The 22,379-nt window shown below is 44.6% G+C and overlaps 1 protein-coding gene across 1 annotated transcript in view; it reads right to left on the minus strand.

The window, feature by feature from the left end:
• Positions 1-4,408: 4,408 nt before the first annotated feature.
• LOC309547840 (transmembrane protease serine 11D-like) overlaps positions 4,409-22,379 on the minus strand; it is a 90,726-nt gene continuing 72,755 nt past the window's right edge. Inside the window, exons 7-10 of the mRNA XM_082247845.1 lie at positions 12,262-12,406; positions 9,977-10,212; positions 9,754-9,866; positions 4,409-4,636 (exon numbers count right to left, since the gene is read on the minus strand). Of these exons, the coding sequence (XP_082103971.1) occupies positions 4,457-4,636; positions 9,754-9,866; positions 9,977-10,212; positions 12,262-12,406 (674 nt within the window). The 3' untranslated portion in view covers positions 4,409-4,456. The remainder of the gene's footprint in view (positions 4,637-9,753; positions 9,867-9,976; positions 10,213-12,261; positions 12,407-22,379) is intronic.

Raw genomic sequence — 22,379 nt, forward strand, 5'->3', positions numbered from 1 at the left:
GGCTGGCTGGCACCGCTTTGCTGGCTGGCACCCTTTCGTGGCTGGCTGTCAACCTTTGGTGGCTGGCACCCTTTGGTGGCTGGCTGACTGGCACCCTTTTGTGGCTGGCTGGCACCCTGTGTGGTGACTGGCACGTACAGGCCCAGGGCCTGTGGCTGGCTAGCTGGCACAGTCAGGACTCAGGCAGGGCCTGTGGCTGGCTGGCTGGTACACAGTGAGTGTGTGGGACTGGGTGGCTGGCTGGCATCGGGGCAACTGTGGGTGGTAGGTGGCGGCGGCGGCTGTGTTACAGATAAAGAACGTGTGTCAGACCGTTGGTCACTGTTATTATCACTCACTAGATGTAGAACTCACTGTCCCGACCAACAGCCTGTGCAGCATGCAGACTCCAGTGTGGCCACGGCAGGTAAAACACACTGTAATGAGGCTGAGGGAGGCGGCCTAAGAGCTGCCCAGTGCGCAGAAGCCCTTGGCACAACATACGCGATGACGTCACGAAAGTATCGGCAATATCGGTAAATCCAAAGGCTGATTCCGATATATCAGGGAAAGTGCATATCGGCCCCCGATATATTGGTGTTGCCGATAATCGGTCGATCTCTACTATTAACCACTTTAAGACCGGAAGGATTTGCCTGCGTTACTTTAGTGGACAATTGCACGGTCGTGCGACGCTGTACCCAAATAAAATTGATGTCCTTTTTTTTCCCACATATAGAGCTTTCTTTTGGTGGTATTTGATCACCTTTGCGATTTTTATTTTCTGCGCTATAAACAAAAAAAGAGTGACCATTTTGAAAAAAAAAACAAAAACAATACAGTATTTTTTTACATTCTGCTAAATGACATTCTCAAAAAAAATTACAAAATCAAAATTTTTTAACATTTTAGGCTAATTTGTTTTCTGCTACATAATTTTGGTAAAAAAAAAAATGGCAATAAGCGTATTTTGATTGGTTTGCGCAAAAGTTATCGCGTCTGCTAACTACGGGAAGGATTTGTCATTTTTTTTTTTTTTTTACTAGGAATGGTGGCAATCTGCAATTTTTTTTGCGGGATTGCGGCGGACAGATCGGACCCTGACTGACATTTTTTACACTTTTGGGGTGACCAGTGACATTACTACAGTAACCAGTGCTAAAAATATGCACTGTTACTGTAATAATGACACTGGCAGGTAAGGGGATAGCATTATGGGTGATCAAGGGAATAAATGTGAGCCTAGGGGAGTGATTCTAACTGTGGGGGGCGTGGCTTCTGAAATTACCATAGAGACATGTGATCCTATATAAAAGGATCACATGGGCTCTATGATCATTCAAGGGAGAAGAACGGTCAGCTGTGTTTACAACAGCCGACCGTCCTCTCTCAGCGGGGAACGATCGCGGGTGTCAGGCGGCAATCAGAAGCCGCCTGCGCGCTGCATCGGCTTCCCCGGTGACGAGCGGGGGCGGGAGCGCGCCGGCGCGTGCTTGCCCCCTAGCCTCCTGAGAGCGAGCGCTGTACATGTACGGTGATTTTCCTGGGAGCGCCTGCCTGCAGCCGTATAACTGCCGCGGGCAGTCGAGAAGCAGTTAATCACATTCCAGATGTTATGGGTTTTGGTTACATTGATATTCTGTAATAATATCCTTTGATTGCATTTTTCACATTACCCGTGTGATACATATTATTGAATTTTGTTCCGCATTTTGTGTTTATTACCAGTTATATTTTTGACATTATTCTGCACTGATTTTATTTAATAAATCTATATATTTTTGCACAAAATTGTATTCCTGTTATCTTCATGTTAGCGCCAATAAACAATCTCAAGTTTTTGTTGATTTATGGAAATAAGTTGAGAATCTCCTTAATAATAGATCCTTGCTTATTTGCATAGACACTGTTTATCAGAGCAATATAAATATTCTGACAATGCGCACTTCACTGAGATAAAATTGCATAGAGAAATAGACAGCCCATAATATATCCTGATGCGGCATGATGGATAGGTGACCTGGCATGACGATGATGATGTAATTGTGTCAACGCGTTTCACTGAACACGTGAGCTTCCTCAGGGCTGAGAATATGGAATACTGATCTGTTTGCAAGGTTTTTACCCAACTTTTTTGCAGATTCCTACCTTTTGTTATTCTGAAGAAATAGCTGTTTATTTGTCTGTGTCCATGCTCAGAGTGAATCTGTATTGGAGTGGTTTGATAATTAACTATCAACTGCTGCACCTGAAGAAATTGGCAGGGTCTGCATCCCTTTAGATGTGATTTCCTTTTGGGAATATCTCACCAAAAACTGAATTTTTGTTGCAGGGGATGCCCAAAATCTGACTTGCATCTTAGTGCTGACTTCTGAGAAAATCAGTGACACAATCACACAAGCAGGAAATGACATTTTCAGGGGGCATTCTGTACACCATCTGTGTACAGAATGCCTCCAGGTTGCCATATTGCATTGAACTTTACAGAAAATGACAGTGCTGCAGATTGAAAAGAAACAATCATTTTTAATAACCTTCACTTACAATATGACTTGAGTCACAATTGTATACACTTTTTTATTTGCTATTTTTTTCCCCACGAAAGTGGAGTTACCCTTTAAAAATACAGTATAAATCTAGAAGATAAATATACCGGCTAGAACTGCAAACAAGCATGCTTTGAATATTGCCCTGGTATTCCACATCACGAAAAGCAACATTCTCCATCTATTAAACACCCTTTTAGATAAAATAGCAATGCCAGGATTATATTACGATTAAAATATCTAGTAACTATAGCTAGTCTACAGGCATAATCAAAATGTACAGTATATTGCAGTACATTATGTCTGTGAAGACACTGATTTATCCAGCTCATGATATAACTAGGAGTAGTTGGTCACTATCGGGTCCGGTTCACACCTATGCATTTTTTTTTGGTCCTTTTTGCAGAAACACACTAGAGTAAATTTAACCATTTCTGGATCGGAAGGTTTTCCCCCTTAATGGCCAAGTCATTTTTTACGATTCGGCACTGCGTTATTTTTAACTGACAATTATGCGGCCGTGCAACGCTTTACCCAAATAAAATTGACGTCCTTTTTTCTTTTGGTGGTATTTGATCACCTTTGCAATTTTTATTTTTTGCTCTAATCAAAAATAGAGAGACAATTCTGAAAAAAAAAAAAAAAAACAATATTTTTCACATTCTGCTATATAAAATTCCCAATTAAAAAAATGAAAAAAATCTAATTTTTTCATCATTTTAGGCCAATATGCATTCTGCTACATATTTTTGGTAAAAAAAAAATCCCAATAAGAGTATATTGATTGGTTTTCGCAAAAGTTATCACATCTACACACTAGGGGAAAGATTTGTCATTTTTATTTATTTATTTATTTTTTTTTACTAGTAATGGTGGCGATCAGGGATTTATAGCAGGACTGCGAAATTGCAGCGGATAGATCGGACACCTAACTGACATTTTTTACACTTTTGGGCTAATCAGTGACGTTACTACAGTAATCAGTGCTAAAAATATGCAATGTTACTGTACTAATGACACTGGCAAGGAAGGGGTTAACACCAGGGGCGATCAAAGGGTTAAATGTGTCCTTAGGGCAGTGATGGCAAACCTTGGCACCCCAGATGTTTTGGAATTACATTTCCCATGATGCTCCTGCACTCTGCAGTGTAGTAGAGCATCATGGGAAATGTAGTTCCAAAACATCTGGGGTGCCAAGGTTTGCCATCACTGCCCTAGGGGGGGCTTTCTAACTGTGTGGGGGATGGACTTGTGGAATGAGCACAGGGACCTGTGTTCCTAAATAGGAGGAACACAGGAAACCTGTGTTCATTGCTGACAAAACAGCGGTCTGCCATGTTTACAATGGCAGACCGCCGTTCTGTCTCCACAGGGAGAGATCATGGGTGCCTGGCAGCAATTGCAGCCGCCGGACCCACAGATCAGCTTCCCCTGCGGCGAATGGGCGTACGCCTTTGACAGTGAATGGGCATGCGCCCCCCACTTGCGCTCCCGCGAAGCGACATTCAGTTACGTCTTTCTGTGGGACAGAGCCGACCTGCCGCAGTATATGTACTGCTAGAGGTTGGCAAGTTGTTAACATGGTTTCCTAAGGGACACATTCATGACTATGCTTTTTCCAGCTGCTGCGTTTTTTGTAAAGGGTCAGGGACTTTTTAAAATGCAAAACGGTGTGTTTTTGGTTCAATAGACTTTAATGGAGAAGCTGCAGGAAAGCATGTGGTGCGTTTTGATGCATTTTTTAATCTGCCCAACGACAAATTGGCCAAAAAAAAAAATAAAGCATACAAACACAAAACGCATTGGAAAACACGTGTGCAAAAAGCACTGCAGAAGCAGGCCAAAAGCAGACTGCATAGGTGAGAAGCAGGCCTCAGCTGGGCTTGTCCTGTAGGGTTGAAAATATTTTGTAGCTTATACAAGCCACTGCTTTAATTCTGCAATTCTTCATGTATATATGATCTAATCCAGTCTACGGCTGGTCCAATATTAGCGTAGCTGATGCAGGTGTTGATACTGAGACTTCCATTAGACAAGTAAGGTGAAATTCCCTGAATATAAGATGTGTTGTCTCCTGTATTCATGCACACCAAAGCATTTCCTGTGTCCATCTGTAAAGAGATAAAAACATCATGTTATTCACTGTGTGTAGGTAGAATATAACAAGACAAGCCCTTTAACCACTTGCCGACCACCGCACGTCTATTTACGGCGGCGGTCAGCCCCTCACAGGCAAAGCGACATAGGACTACGTCGCTAGCCTGTGAGGCTCTAGGGAGCGTGCGCCGCCGGAGGCTCGCTCCCGCGCAGTCACGGACTCTCCCGCGCGTGTGCCCGGCGGACCCGATGTCCGCCGGGCACTCGCGATCGTCCGTTACACCGGGAGAAAGGCAGGCGGCTTTGTTTACATTCTTCCCTGTGTATGAATGGTAATCAAATGGTTTTGCTATGTAGGACCATTGATCACTGTTCTTACACATCAAGCCACAGCCAATCACAGTTAGAAACACGCCCCTAGGGACACACTTAACCCCTCCCTCTCAAAAAAAAGTTAACCCCTTCACTGCCAGTGTAATTTTTACAGTAACAGTGCATATGTATAGCACTGATTACTGCAGTAATGTCACTATTAACCCCAAAAGTGTCAAAAATGTCAGTCAAGGGTCCGATCTGTCCACCCCAATGTCGCAGCAGTCCCGCAAATAAAATCGCAGATCGCCGCCATTACGTATTAAAAAAAAAAACAACAAAAATGACAAAAATCTTTCCCTTTGTTAGTAAACGCAATAACTTTTGCGCAAACCAATCAAAATACGCTTTTTGCGGTTTTTTTTTTTACCAAACATATGGTAAAATAATTTGGCCTAAAATGTTAAAAAATTTTGATTTTTACATTTTTTTATGGGAATTTCATATAAAAAATGTTAAAAATATATTTATTTTTGCAAAATTGACGCTCTTTTTTTGTTTATAGCGCGTGATCAAAAAATCGCATAGGTGATCAAATACCACCAAAAGAAAGCTCTGTTTGTGGGAAAAAAAGGACGTCAAATTCATTTAGGTACAGCGTCGCACAACTGCGCAATTGTCCGTTAAATTCACGCAGTGCCGAATCGCAAAATAGGCCCTGGTCAGGAAGGAGGTAAAATCTTCCGGGGCTTAAGTGGTTAAGGGCCAGTTCACAGCATGAATTGTAGCAGCAAACAGTTGTTGGAAACCAGAAATGGAATTCAGACGCGAACTTCAGGAAAAGAAACCTTTTTTGTATTCGCTAGCGAAAATGACTTAGCCCGGCTCATGCCCGTTTGCCAAGTGCCTAAACAAATGTGTATATCACATATATAAAACAACAGTTACGTCACAGATAAATATTTAGCCTAACTAGCTTGGCAAGCAATACATATCCTTCTCATACAGATGTTCCTCGTAACATTTGTCTATGGCAATTAACATTTCTGGCTTCACGCTTATCTGTATTCTTGTTACTTCCAGGAGAACAGAGAGGAAGAGATAGTGAGAGAGGAGGGGGGTCTAAAATACCCAGCTTGACTGTTCTGATCTCTGTAGTACCACAGAATCTACCATTTTGTTTTGCTAGTTATCCACTATTTTAGAAGGCTTTCCAGGTGATGCCACAGAATTACACAGGAAAGTGCTGTGCGTTCCTGTGTGATTCACATGCAATCTAGGTGCAGTCCGATTCATACGAAAGAGCTGAAATCAGGACTGGACTGCACCAAATATAGTGCATGCACTACTTTACATAACACACACCAGCCAGATCGTATGATGCTACTATAATATGTGATCTAGGGAGGCAAACGCACTGTATTTGCCACCTGTGTTTGGGGTGTCATTAAGTTAACACTGACACCCACTGCAGATCGTAAGTGCAATGCGTTTGGAATGCAATGCTGGAAAAGTGCACAGAATGCGGGTTTCCTTCAATGTGTTCTGTTGTGAACTGGTCCTTAGACTAGTTTAAAGTGTAATTATTGTCAAAATGTAAAATCATACACTTTATTACCAAAAGTTTTGAGACACCTGCCTTTACACGCACATGAACTCTGATGGCATCCCAGTCTTAGTCCGTAGGGTTCAATCATGAGTTGGCCCCCCCTTTGCAGCTATAACAGCTTCAACTCTCCTGGGAAGGCTGTCCATAAGGTTAAGTACTGTGTCTATGGGAATGTTTGACCATTCTTCCAGAAGTGCATATGTAAGGTCAGGCACTGATGTTGGATGAGAAGGCCTGGCTCGCAGTCTCTGTTCTAATTGATCCCAAAGGTGTTCTTTTGGGTTGAGGTCAGGACTCAGCTCTCCACCCCTAATTTTCCTTACTCCTCCCCCTAGTGATTTCCATTGGCTAAACAAAAACGCCTGAAGCTGTAAAACACTTGTAATACACTTCTAAAACGCTTTTAAAAAGTCTCTGCTCTAATTCATCCCAAAGGTGTTCTATCGGGTTGAGGTCAGGACTCTGTGCAGGCCAGTCAAGTTCCTCCACCCCAAACTCGCTCATCCATGTCCTTATGGACCTTGCTTTCTGCACTGGTCCAAATCATTTGGTGGAGGGTTGATTATGGTGTGGGGTTGTTTTTCAGGGGTTGGGCATGGCCCCTTAGTTTCAGTGAAGGGAACTCTTAAAACGTCAGCAAACCAAGACATTTGGGCAATTTCATGCTCCCAACTTTGTGGGAACAGTTTAGTGATGGCCCCTACCTGTTCCAACATGACTGCGCACCAGTGCACAAAGAAAGGTCCATAAAGACATGGATGAGTGAGTTTGGGGTGGAGGAACTTGACTGGACTGCACAGAGTCCTGACCCCAACCCGGTAGAACACCTTTGGGATGAATTACACCTGTGTATAATCAAGTCTCCGCATAAATGCATCTGCACTGTGATAGTCTCAGAGGTCCGTTTAAAGCGCAGAGAGCATCATGAAGAACAAGGAACACACCAGGCAGGTCCGAGATACTGTTGTGGAGAAGTTTAAAGCTGGATTTGGATACAAAAAGATTTCCCAAGCTATAAACATCCCAAGGAGCACTGTGCAAGCGATAATATTGAAATGGGAGTATCAGACCACTGCAAATCTACAAAGACCTGGCCGTCCCTCTAAACTTTCAGCTCATACAAGGAGAAGACTGATCACAGATGCAGCCAAGAGACCCATGATCACTCTGGATGAACTGCAGAGATCTACAGCTGAGGTGGGAGACTCTGTCCATAGGACAACAATCAGTCGTATACTGCACAAATCTGGCCTTTATGGAAGAGTGGCAAGAAGAAAGACATTTCTTAAAGATATCCATAAAAAGTGTCGTTTAAAGTTTGCCACAAGCCACCTGGGAGACACACCAAACATGTGGAAGAAGGTGCTCTGGTCAGATGAAACCTAAATTGAACTTTTTGGCAACAATGCAAAACTTTATTTTTGGCGTAAAAGCAACACAGCTCATCACCCTGAACACACCATCCCCACTGTCAAACATGGTGGTGGCAGCATCATGGTTTGGGCCTGCTTTTCTTCAGCAGGGACAGGGAAGATGGTTAAACATGATGGGAAGATGGATGGAGCCAAATACAGGACCATTCTGGAAGAAAACCTGATGGAGTCTGCAAAAGATCTGAGACTGGGACCGAGATTTGTCTTCCAACAAGACAATGATCCAAAACATAAAGCAAAATCTACAATGGAATAGTTCACAAATAAACATATCCAGGTGTTAGAATGGCCAAGTCAAAGTCCAGACCTGAATCCAATGGAGAATCTGTGGAAAGAACTGAAAACTGATGTTCACAAACGCTCTCTATCCAACCTCACTGAGCTCAAGCTGTTTTGCAAGGAGGAATGGGCAAAAGTTTCAGTCTCTCGATGTGCAAAACTGATAGAGACATACCCCAAGCGACTTACAGCTGTAATCGCAGCAAAAGGTGGCGCTACAAAGTATTAACTTAAGGTGGCTGAATAATTTTGCATGCCCAATTTTTCAGTTTTTTATTTGTTAAAAAAGTTTGAAATATCCAATAAATTTCGTTCCACTTTTTGATTGTATCCCACTTGTTGATTCTTCACAAAAAAATTACAGTTTTATATCTTTATGTTTGAAGCCTGAAATGTGGCAAAAGGTTGCAAAGTTCAAGGGGGCCGAATACTTTCGCAAGGCACTGTAACTTTGCAGCCTGGACACCTAGGGAGCCTTGAGCTACATTGTCTATGGCAGGGGTACTCAAATGTAAACTTCAAAGGTCCACTTACCAATTTTCCATTCAGTCCGAGGTCCGCAAAATTGACCGTCAAATTCCAAATACAGAACGCCAACAAAAAAAAAAAGGCACTTCCCATAACTTGCCCCCATCCAATGCAGAGTGACCAGTGACCCCATTAATGCAGAGTGACCAGTGTGCGTGCTCCCATTAATGCAGAGTGACCAGTGTGTGTGCCCCATTAATGCAGAGTGACCAGTGTGCGTGCCCCCATTAATGCAGAGTGACCAGTGTGCGTGCCCCCATTAATGCAGAGTGACCAGTGTGCGTGCCCCCATTAATGCAGAGTGACCAGTGTGCGTACCCCCATTAATGCAGATTGACCAGTGTGTGTCCCCCCATTAATGCAGAGTGACCAGTGTCTGTGCCCCCATTAATGCAGAGTAACCAGTGCGGATTAGAGCGCTGCATGATTACAAAAAGTCAAGTCCCGCCTCCTGGACCGGTCCAGGAGGCGGGACTTCATATGACAGCCTCTCTGCCGGGTAAGCAGAAGAACTTTGCTTTTTGTAATCATGCGGCACTGCCACAGTGTAAGACACAGCCACTCCGATCCTCTCCATTCTCCCCCCCCCCCCCCCCCGCTGATGACAGAAGGAAGGAGACCGCTTTGGCGGTCCAGATTTAAGCGCGCGTGGGTCCGGACGCGGCCCAGAGTCTGCCTATTGAGGACCCCGGGTCTATGGCCAGCACTGAGGACCAACAGTAAAGAGTAAGGATTTGCTGAGACCTTCTATCACTGCTGATTCACATCTACTATGTTCCTGAGTGGCCATTGGGAGTTTTTGTCGATCCGAAGGCTTTCAAGGCGGTTATGGCAAGGCAATAATGTGATATACAATTACACCAAATATAATAACTTTAACAGAGGCCCCAGTGTGTTTTAACACATGGAAGCCTGCAGAGGTACACAGGAGCTCCAGAAGGTAGCATGCAGCTAAAATGATAACTGTTACCTGACTGATTTGTTTTATGGTTAGGGTGGGTGTCATGTATATTGTCCCATTCTGTGATTGCCTAGAGCAAATCGCTTCTGAAGCCGTTGTAAAAGCCACATAGACTGGACCACCTATGAAGCAAATTGTATCAGAAAACTTAATTTTACACAAGTTCATTGAAAACTGGCATAGGCACATAGTTTGGTGTTATTGTGTATTTACCTTCAGCTTGTATTTTTACCTGAAAGAAGATCTCCAGCTGTGCCATTGCATAGACTGCCTGGGGCAGGTTCCTGAATCACCTGGGGCAGGCACAGGGGTGTAAGAGAAGATTTGAACCAGACTGGCTTTGTGAGATAAATCATAGCAAAATTGTTATATATGGGTGCAGCTGTGAAGTTAGGGTGTTGGATAATCTTGGCTACAGTTTGAGAAGAGTCTTCAGATCCCAAAGTGACACTGAGCAAAGAGATATCTCTGAAAAGACATGTTTAGGACTTATTGTACATTATTTCCTAAAAATAAAAAATGTAATTAAGTAACCCACATTCGTTTCAGTTTTTCGTTTTCAATAATTTTTATTGAAAATTTTAGGAAAAATATAAGTTTCCAATACTTATACACATAGAATAAATATACCAGCATGCTATTTATATTTATCAAAATACAAAGGATATTGAAGGTGAAACATAGAGGTATATTCCAGTGAGCATAATTTGTACATACTTAACCTCCGTACACACGGGCCAAATGTCAGGCGGCATCAGCTGGTTCAATAAAAACCAGCCAACATTGGGCCTGTGTGTACTGCAGCCGGTCCGACAGAAGACAGCCGCTCGGCTGGTTTCTGTCTATGGGGCTTGACCGGAAATGGACTGCCGCATGGCTCCCGGTCAGAGTTCTCAGCCAATGGCCAATGGCTGAGAACGTTAACCAGAGTGTTCTGGCAGGAGGGCTGTCCTACTGTCAGAACACAATAGAACAGCAAGGGAGATCTCTGTACTAACATTGCATGGTTAGTACAGCAGCTCCAACCTGAGCTGTAAGTTTTTATTCATTCAGCCCTGCTGGGTTAAAAAAAAAAAAAAAACTATCAGTGTGTACAAGGCTTTAGCTCGATGACCTACCACAGGACAATCAACAAGAAAACAAAAAGGTACAAAAAAAAGAAGTAGGCAGATTCAAGTTTCCCTGTTGCTCTTTTGAGCACAATATGGAAAGAGAGAGAGGGAAACTGGGATAACATAACCATAAAGCCATCATATATATTCCCATATGTTGTGAAATTAGTGGGGATGAGAGGGCATATCAAGAGGTCAGGGTTCTGCCTCATCCCCTACAACACTTCACTTGTGGTATAATGTCTCATATTGTATAGCCAGTGCTTTAAGTGGGCTGGTATGCACTGGTACTCAATACCGCCACTTCCAAATATGGCTCTTGAGCATACCGCCACCTCTCCGTACGCCTTAGCGTACCAGTACGCTCATTTTGGACATCTGCTCCCCCAATTGCCCCCCCCCCCCAAGAATATTTCCCACTCCAGAGCCAGAACAGTCACCACCAGTGAGTCCCCCTGCTCCGGAGTCCCAGCCCATGCCAGGGAGTATGCTCTGTGGGGACCCTGATGTGGGGTGGGGGGGGGGTAGAAAAAATATATGCTATAATAGAGTACCGGCACCTCTTTTGGGCCACTTAAAGCACTGTATTATAGCTCAATGGTAGATCCGGGGAGCAAACAAAAAAAAAACAAAGGGGAGAGAAAGAGCCAGAAAAGAAGAAAAAGGAAGAAAAAAAGGGAGGGAAGGAGGGCTAGAGGAAAGTAAAGAGTGCACCCTATCTAATCAAAACATAGCTGGCTAATAGTACCTCATAAGGCACCGGACAGATAATTGATCCAAGGTGCCCAAACTTTGTCAAAGAAGGCCTGTTTGTCAAGTATTATCGCTGAAACCATTCATTAACCATGATCCATGATAACTTAGTTTTCATCAGGTCAAACGGAACTGTAGATGACTTCCAGGACCTAGCTATTGCAATCCTAGCTGTTGTAAAAATAAATGCTATGAGTTTCCTCGTGTGTGTTGGTACCCCCTCAACTGGGCATCCCAGTAAAGTCACTTCAATTTTTAATTTCCCTGGGCATCAAAGCAGAAGTTTGGAGAAATTTAAAAAATAAAAAAATAAAAACAGCACCAGGAGGTACTTCCATGAATAAAGTGTGTCCCACGTGATATGTTAGATTGAAATCTGAAGTGATCATCCGGTACTGTGAGGGTTATTATGAGTGGGTGCAGCTGTGATAGTCACTAATCTAGTGCCAAGAATGGCCACCCTTTCCTCCCCTGTGCTCCATTCATAGAAGCGGTACTATAAATTTTCACTATGTAAAGTGCTCTATGAAAGGAGCCATATCTTTAGGCTTATCAACCCTGCATGGAGAGAATACCAGTCTAGGAAATGTTTGCTGGATATAGGTCAACTATCTGTAACCATCATGCATGTTTTTACCACACAAGCACCTACCTGTTTAGAAGACAGTTAGCAGAGCTAAGGACCCAGAAAGCAGTTAATAAACTGCCTGTGCATACTGCAGTCCCATCTACTTTTATAATAACTTGCCAGGGCCAAGGCTGTGCTACATTCCAAAACAGTGGGCATGGTGCCATCCCTGAAAGATAAGAAATAGCAAATGAAAAGTATTCACAGGAAAAAGAAAAGTAGGGTAAACAACACAATTATTTTTCACATTTTGCTGTAGAAAATTTAGTTTTTGAGAGATGCTGAAGAATTAAACCTCAAAACAGTTAAACGGAACCTCATTCATTCAATCAACATTGACCTTATGCGACTAGCATTAGTAAATAGATAGAAAAGTATATCATATTTACTGGTTTTAAACTTTTTTTTCACATTTTTCAGTTACTTCCTGGTTTCCTGCCTAGGCAAATGATGTCCTACATCCCAGAAGTCTTCAGGAGGGGAGGAGGGGTTTTCTCAGCTAAGAACATCCCCCTTGCCTGCAAGCCTGAGCTACAGTATCTCACAAAAGTGAGTAAGCCCCTCACATTTTTGTAAATATTTTATTATATCTTTTCATGTGACAACACTGAAGAAATGACACTTTGCTACAATGTATAGTAGTGAGTGTACAGCTTGTATAACAGTGTAAATTTGCTGTCCCCTCAAAATAACTCAACACACAGCCAATAATGTCTAAACCGCTGGCCACAAAAACTGAGTACACCCCTAAGTGAAAATGTCCAAATTGGGCCTAAAGTGTCATTTTGTGTTGCCACCATTATTTTCCAGCACTGCCTTAACCCTCTTGGGCATGGAGTTCACCAGAGCTTCACAGGTTGCCACTGGAGTCCTCTTCCACTCTTTCATGACGCCATTACAGAGCTGGTGGATGTTAGAGACCTTGCGCTCCTCCACCTTCCATTTGAGGATGCCCTACAGATTTAGGGGTTAGGTCCGGAGACATGTTTGGCCAGTCCATCACCTTTACCCTCAGCTTCTTTAGGAAGGCAGTGGTCGTCTTGGAGGTGTGTTTGGGATCGTTATCATGTTGGAATATTGCCCTGTGGCCCAGTCTCTGAAGGGATGGGATCATGCTCTGCTTCAGTATGTCACAGTACATGTTGGCATTCATGGTTCCCTCAATGAACTGTAGCTCCCCAGTGCCGGCAGCACTCATGCAGCCCCAGACCATGACACTCCCACCACCATGCTTGATTGTAGGCAAGACACACTTGTCTTTGTACTTCTCACCTGGTTGCCGTCACACACGCTTGTCACCTTCTGAACCAAAAAAGTTTATTTTGGTCTCATCACACCACAGGACATGGTTCCTGTAATCCATGTCCTTAGTCTGCTTGTCTTCAGCAGACTGTTTGCAGGCTTCCTTGAGCATCATCTTTAGAAGACGACAGCCATGCAGACCAATTTGATGCAGTGTGCGGCGTATGATCTGAGCACTGACAGGCTGATCCCCCACACCTTCAACCTCTGCAGCAATGCTGGCAGCACTCATACGTCTATTTCCCAAACACAACCTCTGGATATGACGCTGAGCATGTGCACTGAACTTCTTTGGTCGACCATGGCGAGGCCTGTTCTCAGTGGAACCTGTCCTGTTAAACATCTCATTTTCAGGGTCTTGGCAATCTTCTTATAGCCTAGGCCATCTTTATGTAGAGCAACAGTTTTTTTTTTTTTTCAGATCCTCAGAGAGTTCTTTGTCATGAGGTGCCATGTTGAACTTCCAGTGATCAGTATGAGAAAGTAAGAGTGATAACACCAAATTTAACACACCTACTCCCCATTCACAGCTGAGACTTTGTAACACTAACGAGTCACAGTACACCGGGGAGGGAAAATGGCTAATTGGGCCCCATTTGGACATAATCACTTAGGGGTGTACTCACTTTTGGTGCCAGTGATTTAGACATTAATGGCTGTGTGTTGAGTTACTTGGAAGGGACAGCAAATTTACACTGTTATACAAGCTGTACACTCACTTCTTTACATTGTAACAAAGTGTAATTTCTTCAGTGTTGTCACATGAAAAGATAGAATAACATATTTACAAAAATGTGAGGGGTGTACTCACTTTTGTGAGATACTGTAAGAGCAGATGTATTCCAGAAAGTAAATGCTACATGATTCATCTGCCCTTACTCAAGATGGCTGTGACTAGAGATGCTGGGATTTTATTTTTCAAATTGATTTCTCAGCAAAGAAAGACTTTAGGACATGGATTGGTGGGGGAGTTTGCTTTGAATGTTTGAAAGTGCTTAGATGCAGTGTAGTTGCATTCTGAGCTCCCAGGCTGGCATACTTGCAATGCCATTTACATGTGGCCCTCACATTCCTAGACTTCTGAAGCTCATTTCTGCCTGAGCAAAACCAACTTGACCTTATCCTAAAGAGACACTGTCACCTTCCCCATAAAGTGACAGAATATTTGTCAGGAGCATGCCCTGACCTTTTAGGCCCCATTTACATCTGTGCAACGTAATGCATTGCGTTTTTTATTCCCTAATTTCGCACAACAGCATAGGACAGGCTATTCACTTGAAGGGGCTAACTGAAATTGGGGCTAAATATGACTAAAGCCTCGTACACACGCAACGATTATCGGCCGACCGATCGTCCGACTTTTGTCCAAGTTGTGTTTGTGAATCAACTTCAGAATTGATGTCATGTGTTGGTTTGCTTTCTTTGTGTTTTTTCTTCTCTGAGCATGCCCAGTCTTGCTCATAAGATTTTTCCCTGTCGAAATCTGTACTGACTGCACGAAAATCGGCCGTTGTGTTGACGGCCAACAAAAATTTTATAGTCTGCACACCATATTTTATTCGGCCGAAAAGTCGGAGTTGGTTGTCGGAAGCATCATACTAACAAGCCGAAAATCGGCAGATCGAACGTTGGACGAACATTCCCTGCCAATTTTTGACGCGTGTGTACGGGGCTTAACTCTCTTTGGGCATACAGAGAGAAACATACAGAGAAAAAGTGGTGCAGCATGTACCTAATTCAACTGCAAGTTCTAGACAGGTACACAGGGCTGCTGATAGGGGGGGACCACCAGTCCTTCTGTAAGGGGCCCGGGCACACAGGGGGGCCCCAACAGCACAGGAAATGGGGCAGAGGGGCAATTACATCAGCAGCTCAAACCAGTTTCTCCCCTTTTATGCCAGGTTTCAGCTGCTGCAGGGAAAAACACAGACACAGGGCATCGTTCCTGTAATTCCTTCTCAAACCCTGTTCCCCTGTTCTGACTGCTTCTGATCCCCCCCCCTCTCCCTGTGTGCCCCCCTTTCACTGTGCCAGCCCCCCTCCTACAGCACTGCAGGCTTCCCTGTCCTGTAGAAAAAAAAAAAAAAATAACACACTGTAAAAATAAAAAATTAAATATTGTAATGAATCATTTAAAAAAATTGTAAAATAAAATAATTGTAAAAAAGATTAAACTTTTTTTTTGGTAAAAAACTGTAAAAAGGGATCATTCACACAGGTTTGTGTCCACTAATAATGTATTTTTAGTGAAAATATTGTCTTGATATATTCCGGGAGGGGGGTCCTGCCAGGTAGGCTATAGGGGGCCCTGTGATTTCTAACAGCAGCCCTGCAGGTACATGATTTTGGTGCGCACTGCAGAACTACAATGCATGCGAGACACTTTTGCAAAATCTGTCTGCACCATTTTTTATGAACTCTAGGGGGTGTGTGTGAGCAGAGCACCATTTATAACTGTAGATCTTGTAGCCTTACTTGAACCTCAGAACCATATAAGGCAATCTATGTCAGGCATTGTCATACAAGAATCAGGAAAAGCGAGACACACAATTTAGCCTTCGTGCACACTGGACGTTTTTAATCATTGCTATTAGGGGCGTCGGGTGGGGTTTTTTTCTGCCTCTAAAAATCCCTGCATGTTATCCTATGCACACATAGGCATTTAGCAGCAGAAAAAAAAACAAACACTGGCAGCACATTCAGGAGCGGCAGCATTTTAACCACTTTAGCCCCGGAGGATTTTGCTGCTTAGCCACTTTAAGACCGGAGGATTTTGGCGCTCAATGACCAGGCCACTTTTTTCAACTTGGCACTGCGTTACTTTAACTGACAATTGCGCAGTCATGCATTGCTGTACCCAAACAAAATTTACGTCCTTTTTTCCTACAAATAGAGCTTTCTTTTGGTGGTATTTGATCACCTCTGCGCTTTTTATTTTTTGCGATATTAATAAAAAAAAGAGTGAAAATTTTGCGAAAAATTGACATTTTCTACTTTGACAGTTAACCACTTTAAGACCGGAGGATTTTCCTGCTTAATGACCAGGCCACTTTTTTAAACTTGGCACTGCGCGACTTTAATTGACAATTGTGCGGTCATGCAATGCTGTACCCAAACAAAATTTACGTCCTTTTTTTCCCACAAACAGAGCTTTCTTTTGGTGGTATTTGATCACCTCTGCGCTATTCATTTTTTGCGATATTAATAAAAAAAAGAGTGAAAATTTTGTGAAAAATCGACATTTTCTACTTTGACAGTTAAAAAATATCCAATATATTAAATTTTTGTCATATATTTAGGCCAAAATGTATTTAGCTACATGTTTTTGAAAAATAAATTCTCAATGAGTGCATTTTTACCACTTTAAGACCAGAAGATTTTACCCCCTTCCTGACCAGGCCCTATGTTGCGATTTGGCACTGCGTTACTTTAACGGACAATTGCGCGGTCGTGTCAAAAGTGTCAGAATATCCACCGCAATATCACAGTCTCCCTAAAGTCGCTGATTGCTGCCATTACTAGTAAAAAAATAAAAACAAATAAAAATATCCCATAGTTTGTAGGCGCTATAACTTTTGCACAAACCAATCAATATAAACTTATCGCTTCTCGGCCTTTTGGCTAAGATCAAGTGTAGTATCTGTTCTTATCAGTTGGTATGGGCCTTAGCTAGTACCAGTATGACCGAAACCCGGAGCGCTCTGAGTATTGAGGTATGGGAAGTAGGTCATCTGGGAAAGCATGTGGGGCCCGCCGCCTTCTGATTCGAATGGGTTGAACTGTCCTAACCAGTTTGAAGGGAGCGGGAAGCCGGTTCGGGGGGGCCGGTGGAACTGCTCCTGGATGTAATGGGCTGAGGAACAGGATGGCGAGGGGAGGGCTTTCTCTCCTGGGTTTTGATCTGGCTTTTGTGGCGAGCCTGTCCCCAGTTGTAGGTAAGCTCTCTCTAAGCTGTCCAGGTTCTGATGTCTGCTGGTGGGGATAGGCTACACTCGGTCTGGCCGGGGGCTGAGATTGAAGAAGCCCGTAGTGTAAGTGCCCCTGGGGTGGCAGCCCAGGGGTGCCTTAATTTCTCACTGGTGAGGGGCAGCTCGCTGTGAGTTCTTTTGGCACCTTGGTCACTGCACTATGCACACCTTTTTCACACCTGCCTCTTGGGACAGGCCTTTTGGCTTGCACCAGAGGAATTTTTTATTCCGGCTGGAAGGCCTGCCTTGGTTCTTCACATGGCACCAAAGCACTTTCCCCACTCCCCTTCCCCACCTTTTTGTTTGTCTGTCTTTTTATTTGGAGTTTGTCACCTTCACTTTCACCTTTTTTTCTTTATTTGCACGACGAGAGTGTGTGGGTCTTCGGGCCCTGCCTTAAGTCTTGGGAGGGGGTGGATATGGCCTTTTGGCTTAGTTCGCCCTCTCCTATGGGGTCTCCCTTCGGGGGAGCCCTACTTAGTACTCGGTGGGGGCTGTTTCGGCAGTCCCCCTGAAGAACGGGGTCTGTCTGGTTTCGGCCAGATAGACCATGAGTACCTTGTGTCCCTGTCAGGAGTCTTGCGCCCCGGGGGACTGAGGTTTCGGGTCCTACCTCTTCGGAGGGAAGACCATTCGATTTCGCACACCCTGTGCTTTTTTGTGTTCTCACTTTGTGTGTGTGCACTTTTTTATGCACCGGGTGGAGTCTTTTGAGTGTGTTGCACACGCTACGGGCTAGAAAAAAAAAAAAAAAAAAAAAAAAAAAAATGGGGTGGCAGCCCAGGGGTGCCTTAATTTCTCACTGGTGAGGGGCAGCTCGCCTTGAGTTCTTTTGGCACCTTGGTCACTGCACTATGCACACCTTTTTCACACCTGCCTCTTGGGACAGGCCTTTTGGCTTGCACCAGAGGAATTTTTTATTCCGGCTGGAAGGCCTGCCTTGGTTCCTCACATGGCACCATTGCACTTTCCCCACTTCCCCTTCCCCACTTTTATGTTTTGTCTGTCCTTTTTATTTGGAGTTTGTCACCTGCACTTTCACCTTTTTTCTTTATTTGCACAGACTGGAGTGTGTGGGTCCTCGGGCCCTGCCTTAAGTCTTGGGAGGGGGTGGATATGGCCTTTTGGCTTAGTTCGCCCTCTCCCATGGGGTCTCCCTTCGGGGGAGCCCTACTTAGTACTCGGTGGGGGCTGTTTCGGCAGTCCCCCTGAAGAACGGGGTCTGTCTGGTTTCGGCCAGACAGACCATGAGTACCTTGTGTCCCTGTCAGGAGTCTTGCGCCCCGGGGGACTGAGGTTTCGGGTCCTACCTCTTCGGAGGGAAGACCATTCGATTTCGCACACCCTGTGCTTTTTTGTGTTCTCACCTTGTGTGTGTGCACTTTTTTATGCACCGGGTGGAGTCTTTTGAGTGTGTTGCACACGCTACGGGCTTAAAAAAAAAAAAAAAAAAAAAAAAAAAAAAAAAAAAATGGGGTGGCAGCCCAGGGGTGCCTTAATTCTCACTGGTGAGGGGCAGCTCGCCTTGAGTTTTTCGGCACCATGGTCACTGCACCTACGCACACTTTTTTAAGCACCTGCCTCTTGGGCAAGGCCTTTTGGCTTCGACCAGAGGAATTTTTATTCCGGCCGGAAGGCCTGCCTTTGTTTTTCACTTAGGCACTAATTCACCTCTCCACTTCCCCTCCCCCACCTTTTTGTTTGTGTGTGCCTTTTCTTTGTGGTTTGTCACTTTTCTATCACCTTTTTTCACTTGGCACGACTTGTAGGGTGTGGGTCCTCGGGCCCTACCTTGAGTCTTGGGAGGGGGTGGATATGGCCTTTTGGCTTGGTCCGCCCTCTCTCATGGGGTCTCCCTTCGGGGGAGCCCCACTTAGTACTCGGTGGGGGCTGTTTCGGCAGTCCCCCTGAAGAACGGGGTCAGTCTGGTTCCGGCCAGACAGACCATGAGTACCTCAAATCCCTGTCAGGAGTCTTGCGCCCCGGGGGATCGAGGTTTGGGTCCTACCTCTTCGGAGGGAAGACCATTTGTTCGCACACCCTGTGCACTTTTTGTGTTCCTCACGTTTGTGTGTGTGCACTTTTTTATGCACCGGGTGAAGTCTTTTGAGTGTGTTTCACACGCTACGGGCTTTAAAAAAAAAAAAAAAAAAAAATTGCGCGGTCGTGTGACGCTGTACCCAAATAATATTTACGTCCTTTTTTCCCCACAAATAGAGCTTTCTTTTGGTGGTATTTGATCACCTGTGCGATTTTTTTTTTGCGCTATAAACAAAAAAATAGCGACAATTTTGAAAAAAAAAAAAACAATATTTTTCACATTCTGCTATATAACTTTCCCCCCCAAAAAATGTAAAAATCGAAATTTTTTAACATTAGGCCAATTTGTTTTCTGCTACATATTTATGGTTAAAAAAAATCTCAATAACCGTATTTAGATTTGTTTTTTTTTACTAGTAATTTTAGATTTGTTTTTTTTTTACTAGTAATGGCGGCAATCTGCGCTCGCCCCCTAGAGTCTCCTGAGTGAGCGACGTAGTACTACGTAGGTTTGCCCAGGAGCAGCCGCCTGCCACAGTAAATCTGCGGTGGGCGGTCATCAGGTGGTTAACAGAAACTGCATCTAAACACATGGTAATGCTCGGTGTGTTTAGCGCTTGAGCGTTAACTCATTTCAATGGCCAGATTAAATTATTATACTGGACAATGAAAGTAATTAACCATTTCAGCTCCGGAAAGGTTTTACCCCCTTCCTGATCAGGCCATTTTTTTGCGATAAGGCACTGCATTGCCTTAACCATTTCCCGAGCAGCTGCCGCAGCAGGTTCCCACGAACCGTCTTATGCACAAACACGTAAGTGGAATCAGTGATCTCACCACACATGTGAGGTATCGTCGTGAACGTGTGAGCGAGAGCCATCATTTTTAACTTCAGACTTCCTATGTAACTGTAAACTGGTAACCTGTAAAGACATTTAAGGTGTCACCTATGGAAATTTTTAGGTACCGTAGTTTGTTGCTGTTCCACAGGGTATGCAATTTTAAAGCATGGTATGTTTCCCACTTCCCGCCCGCTGTATAGTAAAATGACGACGGGATGCACTCTCATTCCAGATGACATCATATGACGGCGCCCCAGAACTGGCGCTCTAATGCGCTTGCGGTGGGCACTCACCGCAAGGCCGCGCCATGTTTCTACGACAAGAAGTGGCTCTTTACCCATGTGATCGGCTCTGTCCAATCACAGCCGGTCACATGTAAACAAGGAAATGCTGTTTATTGGCTCTCCACGGCTCACACTGACAGAAAGTGAGGAGAGCCAATCAGCGGCATCTCCTCGCAGGGGAGACCTGTACAGGTAATCAGGGCACTGATCATCAGTGCCCTGATTACAGTACAGCCCCAGCAGTGACATCAACAACCCCCCCTACACTGACGCCCCTTATACTGACCCCCTACACTGACACCTACTCTGCCCCCCCAACACTGACCCCCTACATTCCCACATACACTGCCCCCCTACACTGACCCTCCATACACTGACACCTACATTGACCCCACACACTGACCCCCCCCCTACACTGACCCCCCTTACACTGACCTCCCCTACACTGACCTATCTCCACCCTCCCATGTCCACTTCCCTGGGCCCGGGGGCAGGCAGCACATCACTCCCCTTTTTCTGTGTCCAGGCACTGGCAACTTGAGGAGTGGAGGAGAGACACAGCGCGTGGAGGTGGCCGGCCCGCAGGGAGAGACTTCAAGAGCGGTGCTGCACATGCACTGAGCCACCGGCTGCCATCTTCACCCATGACCAGCCCCGCCCCCTGGCTGCACGTGACACCTTCAGCGTCCACCGCTCGTCTTGCACAAAGCGTCAGTCACGGAGCCAAGTGGGGGAAAGGGCGGGCGAGCCCCCGGATGGAGCATTGTCACAATAAAGGAATACTATGATCTTGCGGATGGCAGGCGTGGGATGCATCCCCCTATATGTTGCGCCCGGTGTTGTAAAATTTTGTCGGACCCGTGAAAAAATCGGACCTCGTCACTTCCGGTTATGGGAGTCTCAAGTGCGCATGCGCACCAGACATTATCTTGGTTTGGTAAACTTATAACACAGAGCGACCAGTTGAATGAGAGGAGGCGGGGCTGAGGTGGGACGGAAGACACCGCCGCGTCATCTGCAGAGCTGAATAGAGGAGGCGGGGCCGTGTAATATATGCAGGACTTTAGCGACTCCTTCTGTTTTATTATCTTTACTAATTATCGTATTATTTATCCTTAGGATTTCATTACATTTAGTATTTCTTATTTTGTATTATATAAATACTAAATGTCATGAAATCCGAAGGATAAATAATATGATAATTACTAAAGATAATAAAACAGGGAGTCGCTTAAGCCCTGCATTTATTACACGGCCGCACCTCCGTCCCGCCTCCTCCGCCAGCTCTGCATATGTGTCCTCCGTCCCGTCGCACCTCAGCCCCGCCTTCTCTCAATCAGCTGTCCGTTCTCTGTTATAATTTTGCCAAACCTCGAAAAATGTCTTCTGCGCATGCGCACGGACGACTTCCATCCGCTGTTTTGTGACGCTCTGTAACCGGAAGTGACGAGGTCCGATTTTTTCACGGGTCCGACAAAATTTTAGAACACCGGTGCCAGTGGTCCCCTCGGCCCCCCCACACTACGCCACTGGATGCGAGAACCTGAAGTGGGTTTGCAGGGTTCCCGTATTGTATATGTGTCTGTATGAACCTGGACTCACAAACATGACAATGCATTATGGGAAGTATTTTCTGAATAACTCTTTGAAAAACCTGCTCTAGTTTAGTGCATAAGGGAAAAATAAAATAATATGTATACTTTAAT

Source organism: Pelophylax lessonae (assembly GCF_965119305.1).
Source record: "Pelophylax lessonae genome assembly, chromosome: 2".
Classification (NCBI taxonomy): domain Eukaryota; kingdom Metazoa; phylum Chordata; class Amphibia; order Anura; family Ranidae; genus Pelophylax; species Pelophylax lessonae.